This window comes from Ammospiza nelsoni, chromosome 1, assembly GCF_027579445.1.
Source record: "Ammospiza nelsoni isolate bAmmNel1 chromosome 1, bAmmNel1.pri, whole genome shotgun sequence".
NCBI lineage: Eukaryota > Metazoa > Chordata > Aves > Passeriformes > Passerellidae > Ammospiza > Ammospiza nelsoni.
Genome location: NC_080633.1, coordinates 31,022,061 through 31,043,333, shown reverse-complemented (window position 1 = coordinate 31,043,333; position 21,273 = coordinate 31,022,061). Strand labels below are relative to the sequence as shown.

Here is a 21,273-nt window from a genome sequence, read left to right as displayed (position 1 = left end):
GGAGCCCGAGGTAATGTAAATGCCAACTGGGGCTGAATTTCAGGTTGCTCCTAGGACTCCATGGGTTTTAAAGATGCTTTGCTGCTGTTTGTATTCTGATTTTAAGATGAGATTAGACACTTGGGAAAACACTGTGTTAATCTGCTCCACAGTGATTCATGCTGGTCATCAGACTGAAGCGAAGTCCTGCTGAAAAGCTTTAAAACTAGGCAACAATATTGGAAGCAGAGCCAAACCAGCAGTGTTATTCCTAAGGCTGAGGGCTCCATTCCAAAACTACTGTCTCCCTTTCTCAAGCAGCTTAGTCTTCAAAAGAAGTCCATTTAATACTAAAAATTACCATGGTTTGGGGGTCAATAAATCTTTTTTTTTTAAGTGATAGACCACAAAGTGCCCCATGAATTGATCTACTTCATGTTGCCATAGAGTTTGTCATCTCCTTTTTTTTTTCCACATACCCAAGTACTTCATTCTGCTCTCTCCTTGAAACTTGGAGGATTTGGGTTTCTCCCACTCCCAAGATAGTTATCATTGGCCAGTGCATCAAACAACTTGTCTACTGAACTCCAGCCACAGAAGAAATACACCACCTACCAAACCAAAGGCGCCCTCTTCAAATCACAGTCCCTTTTGGCAGCCAGTTCCTCTCATACCATTATACCCAGAGCAAACCATAAATCTTTTGCCTTGGACTCTCCTGACTGCCTCAAGTGCATAAAACCAGCTATTACAACGATCTTAGTAAAATGAGCAGCTGCTAGAAAGGGATTGTACCGTAGGTGTAACACATTTCACAGAAATACTTTCATACACCTCCAGCTTTTATTTTTCAACATTCAAAAGCTTCTCTCTAGCAAGCTTGAAGCCATTTCTTTTTTTGAATCTACTGATGTTTTTTTCAGTTTCTGTATCTTTGCTTTTTTTTCTTTCTTGATAATTTGTTGGTGTTGGTTTAGGGATTTTTTGTTTGTTTGTTTTTCCTGTGTGGTCTTTGACATTCCTTGTGAGCTAAGAAACATACTTTACCCTTGCAAGAAACATCACCACATGGTTCTACATAGAGGAAGAACCTGACCATTGCTGTCTTAGGTAAAAAGTAGATTTGAAAATACCAGACAAAATTAATATCTATTGAGAACAAAATCTCACTGAAATGTCATAGAGCTTTCTTTAATCCTGAATAGTGTTGTCTTCAGATTATTTTAAAAGTTTTGAGGAAGTAATAACTCCTTCTAAGAACTTCTTGCTATAAACTGCCTGAATACCTGTGCACAGAAGGGTAACTTTTCTTTTTCTCCTTATTGAAAATAAAACTGACTTCTACTTCACTGGTATATGCTCCATTTCAAACTGTGTTTCTGAACTGCATTGCACCAGACTATACATTAGAGTTGAGAGTGTGATAAAGTCTGTAACAGGGTAGATTGTTCTAATCTGTTAGTATGCAAGCAGAAGTTTCAGCAAGGCAATTAAAATGATAACCTGAATACAGTGACTTTGGATTATGTGACCAGAGCTTTCATGGCAGCTGTCAAAAGGCACACAAGTGTCCTTGCAGCCATGAAGGAAGCTTCACAACAAAGGTGTATTTGGCTGCTCATCCCCTCCATCAGCATTTGCACTGCCCAAAATGCTTGCTCCTGCTGCCTCAGTCACACATGTGAGTGAGAGAGGAGGGGGGACTTTATGAATACCTGGTTTCCAGGGTTGTGCAAAGCTGCATAGGTTCCTTTCCACTTTCTGAACCTGGCTCACATCTGTTTGATTACTCGCACACTTTGTACTCTGCTGCCTTTCTAGTTACTCGGGGAAAGGTATTTTTTTCCTGCTCCACGTCAGATCCAGCTAACAAGAATTCCTTTGCTACAGGGCAAGAATGAAACATCATTAAATCATAATTTCTTTTCCAAAAGCATAGCAGGTATGCTATGCTGCTTTCCTCCTAAGCTTTCCCTTCCCAGCCCTGAGAAAGGGAAGAGACAAGCCCCCCAGTACTGCATTTCTTGAGTAACTGTAACTTAAAGCCCTTTTGTCAGAAGGAGAGAACAAAAGTACCTTGGAACTGATTTTTTATCTCTCCTTTCAAAAGCAATGCAAAAGTTCACACCGTGTGCTTTTATAATCAGACTTTTCCCTACGCAGGCAGCATCTGCCTCAACAGGGTGTTTTTACTGCAGCAAGCTCCAGATTCTAGTCTGAAGCTGCTTTCTTGTCTTGCCTGCTTTGGTATGCTCTAGCTAAAATTCCTGTAGCTCATACTTAACCAAAAACATAGTGGAGAACTTTTTCCCTTCCTAATTAGGCTTTGCTCAAACATATTCACTGACAAATTTAAGAAATTGTAGGAAATTGGTGAAAAAGAAGCAATTCGCATAAATGTCCTGTCTAAATGAAAAGTAAAAGCACCAGATCTGCAGAGGAAATCAAAGTCTGAAAAAGTAATTGCACTTGTTTAGATTAAATGCAAGACAGCATTTTAATAAACAAGCAAAACTTTTGGCTAACATCTTACTTCTCTGCCTTTCTCTTATTTTATGTTTAAAATTAGGTATATTTTCTCCTCAGATCCATAATCCCCAATAAATTAACCTGTCTAAATAGCACATGTGCAAGATAAAACCATATCTTTGATTTTGATTACTTTGCTTATGGTTGCAATTTAGGTAGCCTTGATTCCAGCCATTGCTGTTTCTGTGGACTTGAGCATGCTTAACTGTGGAGAAAAATCTCAGTTCTTACATGGATCTAGTTAGGTTGTTGGCTGCCAACAGATAAACATATCTCTTTTTTGTTGACAATTTACTTAAAAACATAATTTTGCAAGTATGGTCCTGTTTATGGTATATTGTTGCTCTTTTATAGGGAGGATGGACTTGCACTGTTGTAAACTGGAAGAAATTACTTGAGAGTGAACGTGGTTTTATTTGTAAATTCAATTCTCAAACACTCAACAGAACTACAGGAAACATTGCATTAACTGAACTATTGCATAGAGACAGCAAAACTGGCACTTAAGGCCATGGAACTTCTTGTGAAACCCCACAAATCAGCAATTTGACTTCTGTCTCTTATAAAATATACTTTATATAAATAGCTTATTAGCAAAAATACCTTCCTCACTGATCTAGCACTAGATATACACTGAATAGACTTCATATTACTCTAAAACATCATTATACTTTATAATGTATATAGAATTTTTTTGTATTTCTAAAATAGAAAAAATAATGCTAAAAAATGAGTTGTGATAGAATTTGAAATGGAAATTTTGAAGAGCATAATTCCAAGGCAAGAAGTCTCACTTTCCCTGCTACCAGGGCATCTTCAACAGGAGTACAGAAGTGCATGGCTAATGTGATAGGAGATAAAGATGTAGCCAACTCACATTACTACAGCTGTGAGAGATCATGATCAAAATAAGTGTAAAATGAAGAAGAATTATAATATTTCAAATTTATATTATTCAACCAGAAAGTAATTCTTATTTTTAATTTGATTATCAGTACTGCATTTTTGCACTAACAGTTGACAAACTGATTTTGAAGACAAGTTTTAGTATAGCCCTTTAAATTAATCTTTAAGTAAATCACACCACAAATGTATTAGAGCTATAGCACATATAGAGAAAATGGGTTATAAATCATTGAAATGAATCTTAAGAAAGCAAGATGCTTTTTGACAGGGACACAAATAAAAATGTATCTGAAGGTGCTATTACTCCATTACATATCCTCATGCTCTCATGCATGCAATTTAGAAGCATAAAAGTAACTTTGGAGGATCTGTTTTTCAAGTAGTGTGGAGCTCCTGGATTTCTGGAAATCAGGCTTTTAAAAACGTGGGATTCTTTCCACACATCCTTCTGGAAAGTTCATTCTTCCTAACTCAAAAGCCGCAGCAGCCGGTGCTTCATGGATATGCACGACAGCGCTCCTCTGTCTCTCTCCTGCTCACACTTTGTCATTTTTGGACTTGAACAGTGCAGAATACTCTTGCCTGACTTCTCAGTGGGGTATTTTTCTCCCAGCCCAGTCTTTCCAAAACCACACTACTGAAGCCAAGACAGTATCTTTTTTTGGGGGGAGGGGAGGAGATAGGGGATAAGGGGAACGTTCTCCACAAACTCCAGTCTATTAAGTTTTTCTTGGACTTCCTCTGGTTTCTTTTGTGTAGAGCTGTCATCAACACTTGCTAAGTTACAGCATGCTAAAGACTCACAGAGTGAGTTATGTTTTTTCTATAAATGCAAAGACACATGTGCTGCTTGTGTACATCTTCATGCACACACATAAATACCCATGTGTATCTACACAGAATTCATCAAAATGTATAGTAGTGAAGGCAATTCCTGTATAATGTTATTTTTGAAGTCCTTTGGTTGAGAAACATGTAAATACATGGATTGTTACATGAGGAGGCTGGAATATATGCCCACACCTGTTAAGTAAGTGGGAAGTAGTGTCATCTAGTGGTTAGCTCAAAGCTAAAGGGGACAGGAGCTCTAATTCAGCACATAGTAAACAACATTTTTAATTCCTGCATTGCTGTACTGTGAACCTTAGAGGAAATAAGTGTTACCTATTAGGTCTTATTGATTCAGCTAGAAAACAGAGAAAAGTGAAGCCAGTTGGAGAAATATCAGAACTAAGTATAACTGTTAAGTGGTCCTTTTCCTTTTATGCATCCCATGGCATCCCATCAATGTTTCCCTCTGATGATGCTGACTTCTTCAAAACATAGGCCATCTACCCATCATTCATAGGCCATCTACCCATCCCCTTCCAAATTATATAGTTCAAAAACTACTGTGGCAGGATGCTGGCACGCTACCATATAAAGAAGTACATTATTTTATTGATGAAACATATTAACTGAAGTTTATTCAATAATTTTAAAAAATATGTGTTGGCAAGTCTTTCTATATCTAGTAATATCTTATAAGATGGAATTTGTTTAAAAGATGGTTCTTATTCTTTCCTCTTCTGACAACATGATTTTTAGAAATAGTGTCCTCATACAGTCTTAAATACTTTTAGCATCGCTTCTGGTTGCAGGAAAAGGTAGAGTACTTGCTTACAAGTGAAGGAAGTGTTGGTGTAAAGCATATATTTAAGGCTAAGTGTGTGATTAATTTCTCTGTAGATTTGGGGTTTAGCATATGAATGGAGTACTCTATCTGCTCTTCAATTTTTGTCTAAAGACTTAAAGGTGTCACTTGCAGATATTTCTTACATAAAAATAACAGCATAGTGTTAACATAAAAGCTAACTTATACGTGGCTGCAGCAGTACTAGTATAAGATTTGCTATGGAATCTTAATTTCACCCATAACAGTTTCATCTATTGAGATGAAAGAAACAAAAATCTACTGGAACTGTTGAATGAGGGGCTAACCATATTAGAAAGGAGCAGTTATAAAGAGGACTTTTCCAGCTGCCCTTGCTAATAGGCAATTCTAAAATAACAGTGATGTGTGTCTTAGGTTTCTGCTAACAAAGCTGATTTCTGACCAGAAGGCTAGAGTATTCTTTTTCATCTATTAAGCCCTGAAAGTGACAGTTCTTCTTCATATCCCTAATATTTCCTTTTCAGCTCACCAAGGCCAAAATGTCATCTTCTCTTGTAAAACAAAGAATCAAAGCCAAATGGTTAAAATGCAAAGTTTTGGTTAAACAAACAGTCAGTATTTCAGTGGTTTTATCTGCAGCCTGCAGAGCAACTAAACAAAGCCAAGATATTGTCCATCTCTTTGACAGACAAAGAGCCTCAGAGGTCCAGAATGACATGCCTGGGGCTGGCACGTGATTAGAGTAATTAAATTAAATAGCAGGAAACATGTTTTCCATATGCCATTGCCTGGCCACACACAAACTGTAACAGTAAATCTTTTATATTACATTGGTTCAGGGAAATGTATAACCATTCTAAAAATGCATGATGCCCACAAAAATAAAAAGCATATAGTAGCATATTCAACAGGCTCCCTGGCTTTGGTCACTGGTCTAAAGTGCCAAAGAAGTTGATTCCTTATTTATTTATTTATTTATTTATTTATTACTAAAGGTGCAGCTTAAAATTCCCTGAGCATTCTTGATATGTTACTGGATTTCCAGTGGATGCTCCAAATCAGGGGGGAAAAAGTCCTCCCAGTAAAGTGAAGTGAAAATTTTGGTTATCTTCCACATTGACATCCTAGCATATCCCTGTCAGTTTTTTACAAGAGTTAGGCAAGCTGTACATACTCCAATCATACATTAAAAAGAATTTTTTGTTTCAGTTCTCTTTTCCACAGCAGTATCAACTCAAATTTCTTTGTTTTCATGGCCAGCTGTTAGAAAAGCTGACATGTTTATCCATGCCACAATATAGTCAGAAGAATTGCTAGTCAGTGGGATCATCTCTCATCCTTGAATTTACTTGTCACTACACTACTAAGATGAACTAGAACATTTGCTAATCTATTTCCGACTCATCTTTCAGTGGTTGATGATGCCAAATCAAATCTCTGCTATTTCTGCTGTGTAATGATTTTGTACAATAGGGAAAGGCCACAATTCACTTTGGAAGAGCTGTCACAAAGCTGCTAAACATTTAAATGCCCAATCCTTGGGGTTTTTCGGAGATGACGTACAGAACACTTCCTATAATTGAGAGATTCTGAAGACTGAAAAATGCTCTTAATATGAAGATTATTAAGAATTCAGAGAAAGCCATTGCAGCAAAAAGATGTCCATTGAAAGTAAATTAAAATATAACTCACCCTTCCCTGATGAAAAATATATTAGATAATTTCATAAGCATTTTAGATATTCCATCTTCCCTTTATCCTTCTCCTTTACCCAGAAAACCCACAGATGAAACAATGATAACTTCAGTATTTCTGATTTCAGATCCACCACTAGTCTACAGTATTAAGTTTATTAATTGATTCTATTCAATTAAATCAAAATAAGAGCATCCAGCTGGAAAAAAATGTCAATTTATTTTTGAAAAGTAGTGTAAAAGATGATAAAACATTGATACTCGGTTCAATCTTTAGCAGTTATGATATTTCTCAATTTATTAAAGTGTGATTCAAGATGTAGTCATAATGGAGAATTAGAAACTGAGGCTTTTTTCCTTCTATTCCTTTGAATGCTTTCTTTAGTAACTAATCTCTTTTGTTTGATCAGGAAAATTTGTGTTAAACAGTGAATCTAATTAAAGGAGACAACTATGTCAGGACAGCAAAGACTAACAATTCATTTTGGTAGTAGCTGAGAGAGCCTTTTTTTAACCTTTCTTTAACTGTCTGAACTCTTCTCTTCCCTGAAAGGATCAGTGCACTTAAATTATTTAGCCTGAAGTTTCTATGCAGTGGGTTAAACCAATCAGCTAAAAGGCAAAGAAGTTAAACCCTCCTACCATGCTACCTTCTGAGAACAAGGGCAATGGAAAAAGGACTTTATAGCAGGTAGAAATCTGGAGCCTCTGGCTGAAGTAACCTCATCCTTCCCAGGAGAGGACAGAGCTGCTCTCTGAGCCAAGGAGAGCTCTCAAGCCCAACAACCAGATGTCTGTAACATGTTTTACTGCTGCTGCTTCACCTCCTCCATCTCCCACCAGTATTCCTCACCATGCCATCCCACAGCATTGCCTGAGAGAGGAGGACACCCTTGCATCTGCCCTCCTTGCTCCACAACTGGCCTTTGGCCTCCAGCCACCGCACCTTCCCTGCCTGGAGCCAGCCCACCAGGGCTTGGCCGAGCACGTGTGAAGCAGGGGTAGCTGAAAGGTAGCTAAAGCCCTTCCCTTGCACCTTCTGATTGTCAGAAATGGGACAAACCTGGAGAACTTGCCAGAGTTCTGGGCAGTAGGAGATACCTGCATGGATAGGCATGGGAGGGAAAAGGGGCTGGAGAAGCTTCTGGGTAGGAGTTAATCAGTGAAGAAGAGAAACACTGTGGTAGCTTTGGGTATTATTGTTCTTCTAATTTTGCAGCTCTGCCTTTTACCTTTTGGTGCTTTTCCAGCATTACCCCTTTTAGGGACATGAGATTAATGCTGTGAGAAGCCTCCATCCCTGCGAACCACCTCAGCTACTTCAGTGGCACAGAGGAGATAAAGCCTGTGGAGAGTGCTTGGTAGCATTTCTTTGCTCTTATAACGCTATCCTGTACTTGGACCTATGAATTCCAATGCAGTGGATTCTGCCAACATTAAAGAAACTCACTTTTGCCCTTGGTGATGCCCTTGGTGAAGCCCTTGGTGAACTACTCAGACCAAACAGCTTGGACAGTTTCATTTTTTCTGTTCTACCTCTAATTCCAAACAACTACTGTAAGCCTTGAGGACCTCCTCCAGCACAGCACTTCTCAGAAGCTATGCAACACAGGGATTGAGCAAAGCACCAGCACTGACTGCCAGTTGTTCACTGATGGTGCCAGAGCACTGCAGCAGAGATCTGTGGAGAAGGCAACGTCTGAGGAGTGAGTCTGGTTTCTAATAGGAGTCAAGTTGTGGGACTGCTCTCCAGCTTCTCTTTTTGCACAGAGTATCACTGCTGTGCAGTCAGCTGCATGGCTTAAAATCTCCTTGCTTTTTTAGGCCCAAATTCTTAGTTTATGGATGAACTTAAAAAAAAAATAAATATATATATATGTCCTTCTTGACATCAATTTCTGTTTCATTTACAGGATTTTGCAGGTTTAATGCAACTATCTCAGTGGAATTGTGTCCCTGCTTTCCAAATTGCCAAATCCTTCTCCAGTTATAAAGCCCTCACCAGAAAAGTCTTTTCAATACTTAGCATATGCATTATAGCAGAAGAAAGAAACAAAATAGGAAATGTCTAGTAAAACAGCTTAGTAAAGATCCTGGTAAAGATCCTGATCTTGGTAAAGAGCTTCAAAACTTCTTTTTATCTAATGTACCTAACCCACTTTAAGTAGCTGTCTATTAGTTCATATTCAGCCTTTTGGGATGACACTAAATGTGCACAATTAGTAAGACAGAGAACCAAACTCTCACTTCTATCACTGACCAGCTGGGTTTCAGAGTGTCCTTTCAAACTCATTTGTCCTTTCAATGATCCATTCACTTGCTGCCTCTAGGATTGGGTTCTGATGACCAAAATTCTGAAGGAAACTGTGTTGTGGAGCTGTTTCTCAGTTGTGACCACCTGCATCTCACCTTTACAACAGCAGCCAGCTTCACAAATGCTGTGCTCCTGTGGGTCTGACATCCCACCAGGCTGACCCCACTGCATTCCATGCCAACTGATTTCACAGCCTGAAAGCATTTTGAAAGCCACTAAAAGAAGAACTTGAAAATAGATGGGCTTTGAGTAACTTTCTTTCATTAAACGATGGAGGGAAAGGGCCAGAGAGGTGTAAGAAAGTATTACTTCTTTTACAGGAGGGTCCAAGCTACTATAACAGTGACATATAATGCTATCTAACTTGAAAGCAGTCAATGGACTTGAGAAAATGAGCAGCCTGCCTGGTTAGTGCATTATCCATCAACACAGGTAAGGAACAGTCCCCTGCTAATTCTTAGTCTCTTGCTGTGGGAACAGATCTTGCTCCTGTTCCTTTTTTCTTGCTGGTCCTGAGCTGCCTGTGCTGTGTTCTGAGCCTGCCTGAGAAGGGATTGTTATGAAAAAAAATTGTTCACACAGCACAAAGGGCAATGCTGTGCATATTTTAACTGAATAGTTAGCATCCTTAGTGAGACCCAATACCTGTAGAAAGGGCTAAATCAGAACTGTGGATGTCAGGTGTCCCTGGACTGAACCTGGGCTGATGGCACCTGTATTGAGCACTCTCATTTTCACTTCTGTCAGAAATGGTAGGAGATTTGTAGGAGATTTAAAGCTCTCTGTATAAAGTCAGTAGCTTCAGAAAACTGAAATATATGCAGAAACTTATGGGAAACTATGACAAAAGACCTCTACAAATTTAGATAAATGTTGAAAGCCAAGAAGTTTTAGAAATCAAGGAAGATGCCAAGAGATGTGCTGTTGGATTTGGGTGCCTTTGATACCTTAAGACAAGGTGTCAAAGTGCCTGAGAAATGAGGGAAACCAGTCACCACCTGTCCCTGTGTGCAGTCATGTAGTTGAGTGATGGAATTATGGTCTCTGATGTGTAGTAACTCTTCAGCTTCTATTTTCAGTAGAGCAAGATCTAGGAGAACAAGCCTTAGAAGAAGCTGGTCTCAATGGGTGTCCCTCTGTGCACTGCAGGAGAGAATTTCCCAACAGTGCTTCTGTCCTGTGCTCCTTCTGGGTCTGTTCAGTAACAGAGCCCTGCTTTAAAAATCTGCAGGCTGCCACCTAAAAACTATCACACTGCTCTTATTGATGGGAGCAAAAGGAAAGGACCAAGGAAGGAGTATGAGACGGAATCCTCCATGCTCTACTGGCTGCTTTACAGAGAACCTAAGCAAAGCCTTCTCAAGCCCTTGACGTTGCTGCATTGCTGCAATCTCATAGCTGGAACTTTCACAAGGCCCTTTGCTGAGGAAACACAGGCAGGAGGAACAGAAACACCTCCTTGGTCTCCTGGGGATCCAAGGGTCACAGGCCAGAACAGGACAGGAGACAGATTACGCACTGCTGCTTTCTGCATCAGAGCACCTATGTCTCTGAGGCATTTGGGCTGAGCTGCACTTCCAGGACATTTAACAACAGAGTTTTATGAAGATTTAGCCAGCAATATACTGAGGAGTGCATTAATTCACTCTCATATTTTAAAGAAGGAAGGAGAAAAATGAAAACTTGTGCACGTACAAACGTCTAACAGTGAGAAAGACATTCTGAGGTCAAACAGAATTTTTTCCAAAATGACCATTTAAAGAAGCAACTTTCCAAGAACACATAAACCTCTTCAATGACAATATTAATGAAACTCTGTGCTGTAGGATACAGGAAATTATAAATTGCCCAAAGGTTTGAAATTAATGTCATCTAACTGTCAAAATATGCAGTGATAATTACTGGGATATGGACTTGGACACTTTTGATTCACGCTAGTTATGTAGCCTTGAATAAGGAATTTTGCCTAGTGGTGTCCTGACATTCTGCTTTCTCTGACAAATGGGAGAAATAAGAAAAGTATCAAGGTGCTATATCCTAAGTATTTGAAAGAGGAAAAGAAGTATAAAATCTTGGATCTAAAAGTAAAAATAAAGCAGTATCAACATTAGTCCATGAAGGTATCAACAAAATTAAATCATTTTAATACACTCTAATGATACATATTCAGGCAGGCAATTCAGTTAATTAGTTTTATGATAAAATAAGTGTTATTGCCTTCTGTAACTGGAAGTTTACAATAGGAGACAAAAAAATTAATGAATAAATAATAATTATTGGCAATTAATAAAGTTAATAGATTTAACATTTTCTTTAAAAAAAGAATGATTTTCCCATCTAACTGGGAATGGAAAAGCATAGTTATTTGGGAAAGAATAATTACTTGTAATTATTCACATTATTATGCCTTTTCACATAGAATTAGCATACAAAAAAGAATTATTTTTCCTGTAACACAGTTTTTAAAGACCACAGTTAGAAAATTGATAGAAATGAACACGCCCTTCAGAATAAGGCTGAGAACAAGCAGGCTAAATCTTAAGAGGCCTCCCTTGTATGTATGGGAGGCCTGTAGAGAAATGAAAAATTTTCGCACAATAAATCCAGCTACACAGCACTCCACCTCCTTGCTCCATCTACAATATGCATGATGTTAGAAATCATAGAGCCAGCTTGTGTTGTGTAGGAGTTATGCTGGGACTGTGCACTCACAGACTTGAGGAAGGGCAGGAAGGTGCAAGGTTAGTGTCTCTCATTGGCTGCAAATTTAAAGGAAACAGCTAAGGCAGCCTACCAAAAAAGAGATTAATTGAAATAAGACTGCAGTGGCAATCTAATTTAGGAAAGAGGAGAGGGGAGGGCAGGTTTATTTTTAAGTCTGACATTGTTCAAAACTTACATTTCCATTTATCCTGCCCTTTCCAGCACCTCTCAAGGGCCAAAATGCTGTAACCATCCTGGAAGAATCAAGTGTTCAGAGGGATACTTCTAACACCATATCCTCCAAACCATCTCCCTTGTATTTCAAGGCTATGTACCATTAACAATCAACACAGATACCTCAAGTTACTAAGGGGACTCCTTTTGACCCTCAGCTGCTGCCTAAGTAATCCTTGGGTGGCTTAAACAGATGTGCGTGCCCACAGGTAGCCAGGGAAGGTGTCCTGCACAGCCTAGATGAGCTATGGGGCCACAATCAAAACAAGCAGGAGTGTGACACAAGCTCAGCAAATGGGGACCAGAAGCTGGGACATGCCTTAAGGATGCACCTTCCCAGTCTAGTCTGTGTGTGTGTGAGTGTGTGAGTACGGCTTGGCTGAGGAACCCAGATTTTCCGCTGGCTAAGCAGTTTCAGCTAATCCTATTTTTTACCTTTAAATCAATCTAAATTAACCTGAATTAGAGGAGAGGAAAAAGTAAAGCAAATGCAAAGCACAAAGCCTGTCAGATAGAGCAGTAAAATTCCATAAAAATAACTTGTATTATTCCTCTAGCCCTATCTTCTAGAGAAGATAACTTCATCCAGGATGCTCTTCTCTTTGTCTAACCAGTAATTCAGCAGATGGTGTTCTAAACTATATTCTTCCACCGAGAAATGAGGTACAGAAGCTCCATTGCCACCCAGATGATGGGAACTGCATAAGGAAATCAGAAACTAAACAAATAAATGAAAATCAAACAAACATTTCTTAAGTGGATAAGTAGGACATGCTGCTAGAGGACAGATTACAATAAGGAAATTAACTTGGCTTAGCTAATTTTGGCTGCAAATTGCAAAGTGTTCATAAGGGGGAGAAATAAGTAAACAATTTTAGATTGCTGCTTAGGACTAATGTTAATAGATTTTTACCTCAGAATTCCAGTGAAGATAAAAACAGGGTATAGTTGGCTTAAGTAACATGGAGTAAGTCTTAGTGATCTTGATGGTAATGAAGATGGAATGAAGATAGTGCACAAATGAATGGTGATAGTGTCTGAAGTGCTCGTGCTTTGCTGAGGCATTCAGCTTTTAATCCTATTTTGTCAATACCAGAAGATGACAAAAAAGCTAAAGTTACAGTATCTATAGTCCAGTAATGTGTGTCTGAGGATATAAATATTATGATGGATTTTCCTTGATTTATTACCAATTACTTCTAAATTGTCACCTATCAGCTATACTGGCTTTATTTTTTGGACAATGAGACAGAATAAACACATACAGTTAAAAAAAAAAAAAAGAGAGATGCACATCATTCTGGGAAGAAATAAGATATGTGAATTCTATTTTATTATTATTATTTTCTTCATTAAGGGTGCTTTGATGCATAGTAAATAATTCAGCAAAAAATCTAGGTGCAGTCTCCAACACAGGAATGTTGTAAATTAAAAAAATTTATGGTTGGTCTTCTAATTCTAATGCAGGTATTTAAACAAAAGGGCACTAAATAAAATCCCTGTTATGAAAGCATGATTTACTTAAAGACATATGATTCTAAATACACTATAAACAATAAGGCAAGAAGTACAATGTTACACTGTTAATGCTTATTTTAACATTTCCTCAGCTAAAACCTGATCTTTTATCTATTTTTGGGGGTTGTATTACTGATGAAACATTACACTGCTGCTATAGCAGTGAAAATAACTGAATTTGATTAACAGAACTATTTGTTCTTACACACTTATGTTGTTGAAACATAGATTTTATTTTAGTTTAAATTATGCCAGCATCAAAGCTGCATAGAGCATTTGGAAATGAAATGAACAGTTATAAGAGCTACAATGCAATAGTTTTCTAAACTCTTTTGGTAGCAATAATTAATGTCCTGTAGCAACAGGGATTGTTATGCAGTATGAGCTCTCTCTCTGTAGATCCTAAGCAAAGTTCAGGAAATGTCACAAAGTTATGTAATATTTTCATGGAAGCTCTCTACATTGGGACTGCACTGTCTCATGCAGTTGCTTTAAAGTCTGCCAAGTTCATGGATTGCCTCTCTCCCAGCTTATTTACAGGTGGACTTTAGTTTTGCAAAGGTCTTGATGAATACCAAAGTGGTCAGTACAAGCACATTTTCAGATAAGGGGTCCAGGCAGGTTTTAGAAATGTCATGTAAATTATTACAGTTCATCTGAATTTTGGACAATTAGAAGCTGAGAAACTGGGATCCACTTTTACCTTTCCTGTATGGTATGATCACGTTTGAGACAGATGAGACAGATGCTGTGATGGGAAAATGAGCATGCACCAATACTGTTCCACATTCACTAAAACTTATAATGGCTGATGTAGAATAAAACAAAAGACCAAAAAGAAAGACTTTGTGTAATTATTGTAAGAATAGTGTAATAAAACACCTTGCTCCTGAAAATTTAAATTGTTTTGACAAAGCATAGCAAACATATTTGATTGTACAAAGCAAAAACACCATTAAGTTACCAAATTTACACAAAGTCAAATATCTGGAAGGGATCTTTTAAAAAAAAAACTTTATTTGAGAAAGGAAAAGACTTATATCAGAAGGCAAAAAAAGGGAACATACAAACAGAATATATTTACAACACAAAACGAGATCACCTCTAAGGGTGTAAATTATAATAAATACAGTAGATTTAAAATGTAAGAGACAATAATCAATTAGAAACATGGTTGTTTAAACCCAGTTTTCCTTTTCACTGGTTCCAGGTAGTTTCCCTTATTTTAATTTTATCCAAATTTGAAAGATTCTGAAATTAAAGTACACTAATGTATTGGGGTTTCTCACCTGAATGATGTTAGAAAAATATCTTTTGTCTTCTGTGAATACATGTCTTTCAAGTGATATCGTAAAAAACTCTTCTCAATTGCAAATTTCTCCCCAAATGCATTTTAAAAGATGCACTATCCCTTTTTGATGAAGCTGAAGTCAGATTTCAAAGAAAATTAAAAATATACAGAATGAAAAACACATATAATTTCACTTTTATAGCCTTCACTTTTTGAAAGTAAATGTAATTTTTTTTTATCCAGGATGGAGAAAGATTTCTCTTTAAATATGAAGCCCACATAAAAATCACCTGTGTTTTTCTCAATTAAATCTTTTTCTATCTATTGAGCACTTTTATGTTAAGAGCAACTATTTAGAAGTTTGTTCCGAGATCTTCTAGGAAAAAGGATAATGTATCTTTAGAAGTTGCAACATTTTAGAAGAGACTGAATAGTATTAGAACATAATGTAAACAACACATTCTAATAATATATTTTAGAGCAATTTCTACATTTGGCAAAACAACTATCTCTTTTGAAACTGGATACTGCACCTTAAAATACCTCAGCTTTAGAAATATAAATATTTTTAATAGAAAAAAAACCTGACAAGGAGTCCAGGTCAGTTTGGGATTATCCATATTAAAGGGGATCTTAATACAATGAATCTTTAACTAGCTTAACAAAAGTAAACCTATAAAACAAGGTAAACATATCAAAAGGGAATATGAAGGAAATGTTTCACTGGAAAGCTTCCTTAACAATTTCCCTACTCGCTTTGTTATTTTCTTTGACAATAAATCAATTCATAGAGTGCCTTTAAAAACAGAGGGAGCGCTGCCCCGTCCCCCCTGCCCCGCATTCCTCAGCACATGAATCACTTGGGCTTCCTGTTTCCATAAGGCATTTCCTGCCCCCCCCTCCCAAAATCACTTTTCTGCAGGAGAACAGCAGGGACCTGACAAAGTATGGACTTAAATAAACAGGGCCTTGCACTGCACCCAGCCCTGCTCTGCTGACTCTGAGGGACGGACGGGGATGCAGCTCGCTGGCTGCACACACGACTGCGCCTTGCAACTCCGCCTGGAGCTCCCCGACCAGCCGAACCTGCCTTTTGTCAAGGTGGCATTTTATGCACAGTTGCTATTTTAGGATTTGTCCATGAGACTCCGTTGTAAAGGTCATGAGATATTGTACAATTAGTATTCTTTTTAAAAAAACAAACAAGTGATTGGATATCAGATGATAACGGTAACAGTTCTGTGCTTGCTGTGCAATGTCCTAATGACTGACTGGAACCACCTAACGCTGCATTTTGCTTCCCACCAGTACCTGCCTCTGCTGCATTTAAGGAAGCCTCTGTGGACATTTTCATCAAATAAGACAGAATGAAAAATTAACCAAGCAGTGCAAAAAAGAAAACAATGCAATTTTAAAACAGTGCCTTGCCTCTTTATATCCACCTTGTACTTTTCTCTAAATTAACTTTATACACCAGCCTGAGACCACCGAGATAGCAGTCAGTACCTGTCTACTGGGGAAAAAGAATACCCTAACATTAACAGTGTTCAAGACTATAGTATGATACAATATATACAGACAGCTGAAAGCAGAAGTCAGAGGATTCAAAATCAGAAGAATGTTTCATCAATCAGGTCTGGAAACTAATTCCATCGATTGCTGATCTCAACAGGCTAGGTGATACGAGTTCTCTTTCACTAGGACTAAGCGATGTAATTCTGGGCTAATACAATGTCTATCAGCTATTACTCAAAGATTTATGTAGCATAATTGATTGCAACAGATATTTTCTCAATTAATGGCCATAAGAATGAGCTTCACTATGTTTTCAAGTGTACATACAACACTTCTGCATTTGTTAAATTCTTCGAGCAGTAAATCAGGATTTGCTAGCTCAGTGAATCAAAACACAACTGCTTATCAAAGTCTAGAAAATGCATGTGCTGTTCAGATAATAACCTTAATTACAAATCCTGGAGCTAAATCTTTGCCTATTACCTGTTGCATAAAAGCAGCTTGCTCCCCAGATTCCATTTGCTGGGTTTGAACATCCTCATCACTGTCCAGTGGCTCCTCTTTGACTTTCACAGCCCCCACCTGCTGTCCTATTCTGTCATCCACACCAGCACTGCTGCTCTCAGCCCTAACGCTGGCGCTGCTGGCGGGAGCTCGCTCTTCCTGCATCGAGTGATCTCCATGGAGCTCTTCCTCAGCTTCCTCCAGGTGACTGCCAGGCTGCTTCAGCTGCTCAATGGACTTAGAGAGCATCTGGAAAGAGAAGAGGGGAACAAGCACTGACTCTTTTCACTGATGCCAAACACAAAGCAGTACTAGATCTGCACAGGTGAAATTAAAGTTTCCATGTAGCAAACCCATGTAGCCATGCACTGTCAAAACACTGATGTATCAGAAAAAAGAACAAAAGTCCCTATGCAAAAGGCCACTTTTTATTCTGCAGCAGAAAATACCATGTTTATAGATAATGAAAAACATGACACATCTGTTACACTGCTACAGCTGGTAAACTAGAGAAATTAGTCTTAGTCTTTCTTCAAACAAGAATGCAGAAATACCATCTTACAGTTAATTACCCACAACACAAAATAATAAAGGAATACTAAGATATAAGCAAGCTAGTAATCTGGTTAATATTTTGTTATAGGCAAATTAGAGAATTTTCACACAAACATCTCTATCAATTAAAGTGTGAAGGCACTGAAAGCCGACAAAGGAGAAGTGGCAAAGAGCTGGTGTGAGGCCCCTGTTCTTTGGCACAAGGATACTACAAGCACGTCTGCCCATGACTGGAAGGACTGCAGCCTTTGTGGTGCACTGCACAGGTATCCCAGTCCCAGCAATGATGAGGTAACACAGCTCCCAAGGCAACACCAGCTCCAGCCCATTAACTGCTATTTTAAAGTTCTGCAGAAGTGCCGGATGCCTGAGTGCTGCAATCATGTGCAGTTTGTGTTTTGCTGTTTAAGATGAAGCCAATGCATTCCAAAATTCTCCACATGCAGTCCAAAAACCTAAAGTGAAAAAAATCCCCACTTTGTTGAAAGAGCCAGAAATCAGACACGTGAGTAAGAAGTTGCAGGGTTCAGTGAGTAATTTTAAGTTATTCAACTGGCCCACTCGATTTCAAGTAAATATTGTTTTGTATCATCTAAATCAAATGTCTTGAGAGGGAAAAAACCTTTACTCTTACATACTTTCCTCTTCCCATCTGTCTCCCCCCAACCATCAATCATGTCTTTCAGACTGAGTTTTAGCTAGTAGTATATACCCAGTTACTAAGTATATGAATGGCTGCAGGATGTCTGGTTTTGTCACAAACCATGGACCATACAGTTTCATTCAGCTTGCTACTGCATATAGAAAAATGCTGGGTTTTCATGTAAACTGTGTTCAAGAAGCTGCAGCTGGATTTAGGAAATCCAATGAAGTCAACAAGGAGAGCTGAAAGATCAATCTATGCAGTTCTGATTGATGCTCTGATGCATATGCCTCACATCAGTGGAGAAACAAATTCCTCAGAGGATGCCTGTCTGGCTATTGTCACAGCAAATCTTCATTTTTGAGGTGTAGTGGGAGTTTAACGGCTTACTAAAAATAAACAAATAAAAAAATCCCTCTTCATTACTGGAGTAACTGGTAAATCACAATGTGAGTACCCTGCATGCTGCAGGTGGCATGCCCTTACTGCTTCAACTGATGTGGGGAGTCTCCTTTCGTTACGCAGCACCTGAAAAATTTCTCAGATCAAACCTATAAATCTTTTCCAGTTGTTTCTCAGGGGATGACACTGACCAAGAAGGTACTAAATCTAGCTGCATGTAATCAGCTCAGGTGCACTCCTTTCACTTATTATTATTATTACTATTATTATCATTGTTATGATTGTTAATTAGTTAACCATTTGTGGGGAGCCTTCCCCACTCCTCAAGCAGGAAGAGAAAAGCAGGTAAGGCTGCATGGCTGGCTGCAAGTGAGCAAATACAAGCTGAAACATCTGTGTGACAGATAATCATATAAACTACAGGAATCTCTGAGGCTGATCCATCTGTAAACCATTCGCTGTGCCAGTTACTTGACACCAGGTGGATTTTTATGCAGGGGAAGCCAAGAGAAAATGAATGCATGCCCACAGCAAGGTTAAGACACATATTTAGCTCATTACTGCTCTTCCTTCTTTTATACTTTTTCACTTTTATGTCAGGCTCTTTCTTCTTTACACCGCTGTATGGGTACAGATCTGCTGCTGAGCTTTCTGAGGCAGCACATGATGGACTGCAGTATAGAATCTATATATGATCACCTTCAGATACTTCTTGCATGCAATCAGTGAAGAGAGCAAGCACACCTAAGGGGGGCTGCAGAGACTTAGAATGGATTTTGTGTGCATTTCAATTGGCTGTGTTCCCGTTTTGGACCCTTCTCCCATGCTGTGAAACTCAGCAGGTGATTTGCTCCAGATTTCAGCAACAGGAGGAGATAAACAAATTAAATTTTCTAAAACTCTGTGAAATTAAAGTCTTTATATATTTACTCAATAGAGTTTAAAAAGTGCATTTGTATTACCTTCTTTACTACAAAATTCTATTAAAAACATCCTTTCCACTGTGATTTTAACTAAGCCTCAGGGAAGGTGCGATGAGGCATTACGGTCATGTCTTCTCATATGATGGAGCATGATCAAATTGCTTGGATGGAATGGGGGGGGACATGACCCAAAACCTGAAAATCCCTTCTACTGCTCAGATTGCTAAGCCACAGCTCACTGCTTTCTCTGTATCACCATGATGCTTTCATGTTTGTTGAAGTTTTAGTTAAAGACAGCTTGGCCCCATCCTATTCCAGTAGTTATACGAGTAGCACTACTGGACACTTCTCCTAAGTCAGAAACATCTCACTTTAAGTTGTATCTCCTAGTGATACTACTGTATCTGGAAACATGTGAAGATAGCAGTTTAGAGTCAGTATTTCTATCTTTTCTATCTAAAAATGGATTACACAGCAGAAAATGCTCTGAATGAAATGCAGCTCAGGTCTTTTCATTGCACAGCTGGATACTTCTGCTCACACTTAATGTTTAAACCTTTCACTTCAAACCCCCACTTACCCTTTATTTTTTTCTGACTTTATCTGTAGCTACACGAAGGAATTTCTCCTAATTTTAATGCATCTCTTTTTATTTTGAAAAAGTAATTGCTTAATCTGAGTTTTAGTGGGATTATATTTAAAAATAATATCAAAACTATAGTTTATTTCCCTAATGAATTAAGGGTTGCACATGTTGGTTATATTTTAGCAGTATACTTTACTGCTATCACCTATTCCAATTTAAGTGGTCACTAAAAAAATGTCTTCATGATAATATAGCCTATATATTTTTTGCTTTTATCTTCAGGAAATTAAGCTCTAAGGGATATGCATGAGTCAAAGTAAACAGTATCAGCAGGAGAGGATGTACTTACACAGATCAATCCATTGTATAACTGCATGAGTCCAATTAAAGCAAAAGACATCAAACTTATCCTAACCTGCTTGGTTGTACAGAAAAATGGAAGACTAAATAATCTGGACACTGCAATAGACCATTTTATAGGTGCTTCAGCTGCAGGCCCTACCATTTTCTCCTTTTAAATTATATGCCCTTGTAAAATACAGTGTTTTAAATAGGATGTCTTTACAAAGAGACAAAATCACAAAGTCCTGCAGCAGCCAACCAACACATTTCCATCCTTGATTAATTGTTCTTTTTAAATTCATGACAGTAATTTCTAAGAGCTCATGTATATTCTTACAGTACACTTTTCCCCCTTCTCCCCTAGGCAGTCAGATCACCAGTTATGTGTGTTGCATGCACATTGTTAGTTGCACTGAAAACAACTTGGCACCTGCTTCCTGCTGTCTCTGTTACTCATGTGGGACCAATATTTCTAAGGGATTTATTTATCTTTCAAAATCATTCTTCTGCATTATGGCTTAAACATTAGCTCTCCAATAAAGGAGAAAATGCTCTGGGCATTGTCCAGTTCCAAACAGACAAAGTTCCTTTTAGTTTTTTCCCAAATAATCCCCTGCTATTACCAATATTTGAAAGATTATCTGTCACCTACAGGAGACGCTAGTCAGATTTGTAAGCTGCAAAGCCAAAACGTCAGTGTAATATGTTTAATGAAACTAGATTGATTTACTACTGCTGAACCTGGTCTTCCACCTTCCATTAAACATCATTCAGAGAAATGATTGATTAATCTGGGGTTAACTGTATCTTTTCAATTTTCCTACTGGCAATAAATAATCATTCTATTTTTCCATCAACATAAATTTCTGTATTATTTTAAATTTTTTATCAAGAGATATTGGTAAACTGAGAACACCATCTAGGTACTAATGAATATTCACTTCCTATTTATTTTTTTACCCCACAGGCTTTCCTGGTCAC

General features: G+C 38.1%; 1 protein-coding gene across 1 annotated transcript in view; it reads right to left on the bottom strand.

The window, feature by feature from the left end:
- HDAC9 (histone deacetylase 9) overlaps positions 1-21,273 on the bottom strand; it is a 455,676-nt gene that overhangs the window by 170,237 nt on the left and 264,166 nt on the right. Inside the window, exon 13 of the mRNA XM_059466708.1 lies at positions 16,821-17,090. Within this exon, the coding sequence (XP_059322691.1) occupies positions 16,821-17,090 (270 nt within the window). The remainder of the gene's footprint in view (positions 1-16,820; positions 17,091-21,273) is intronic.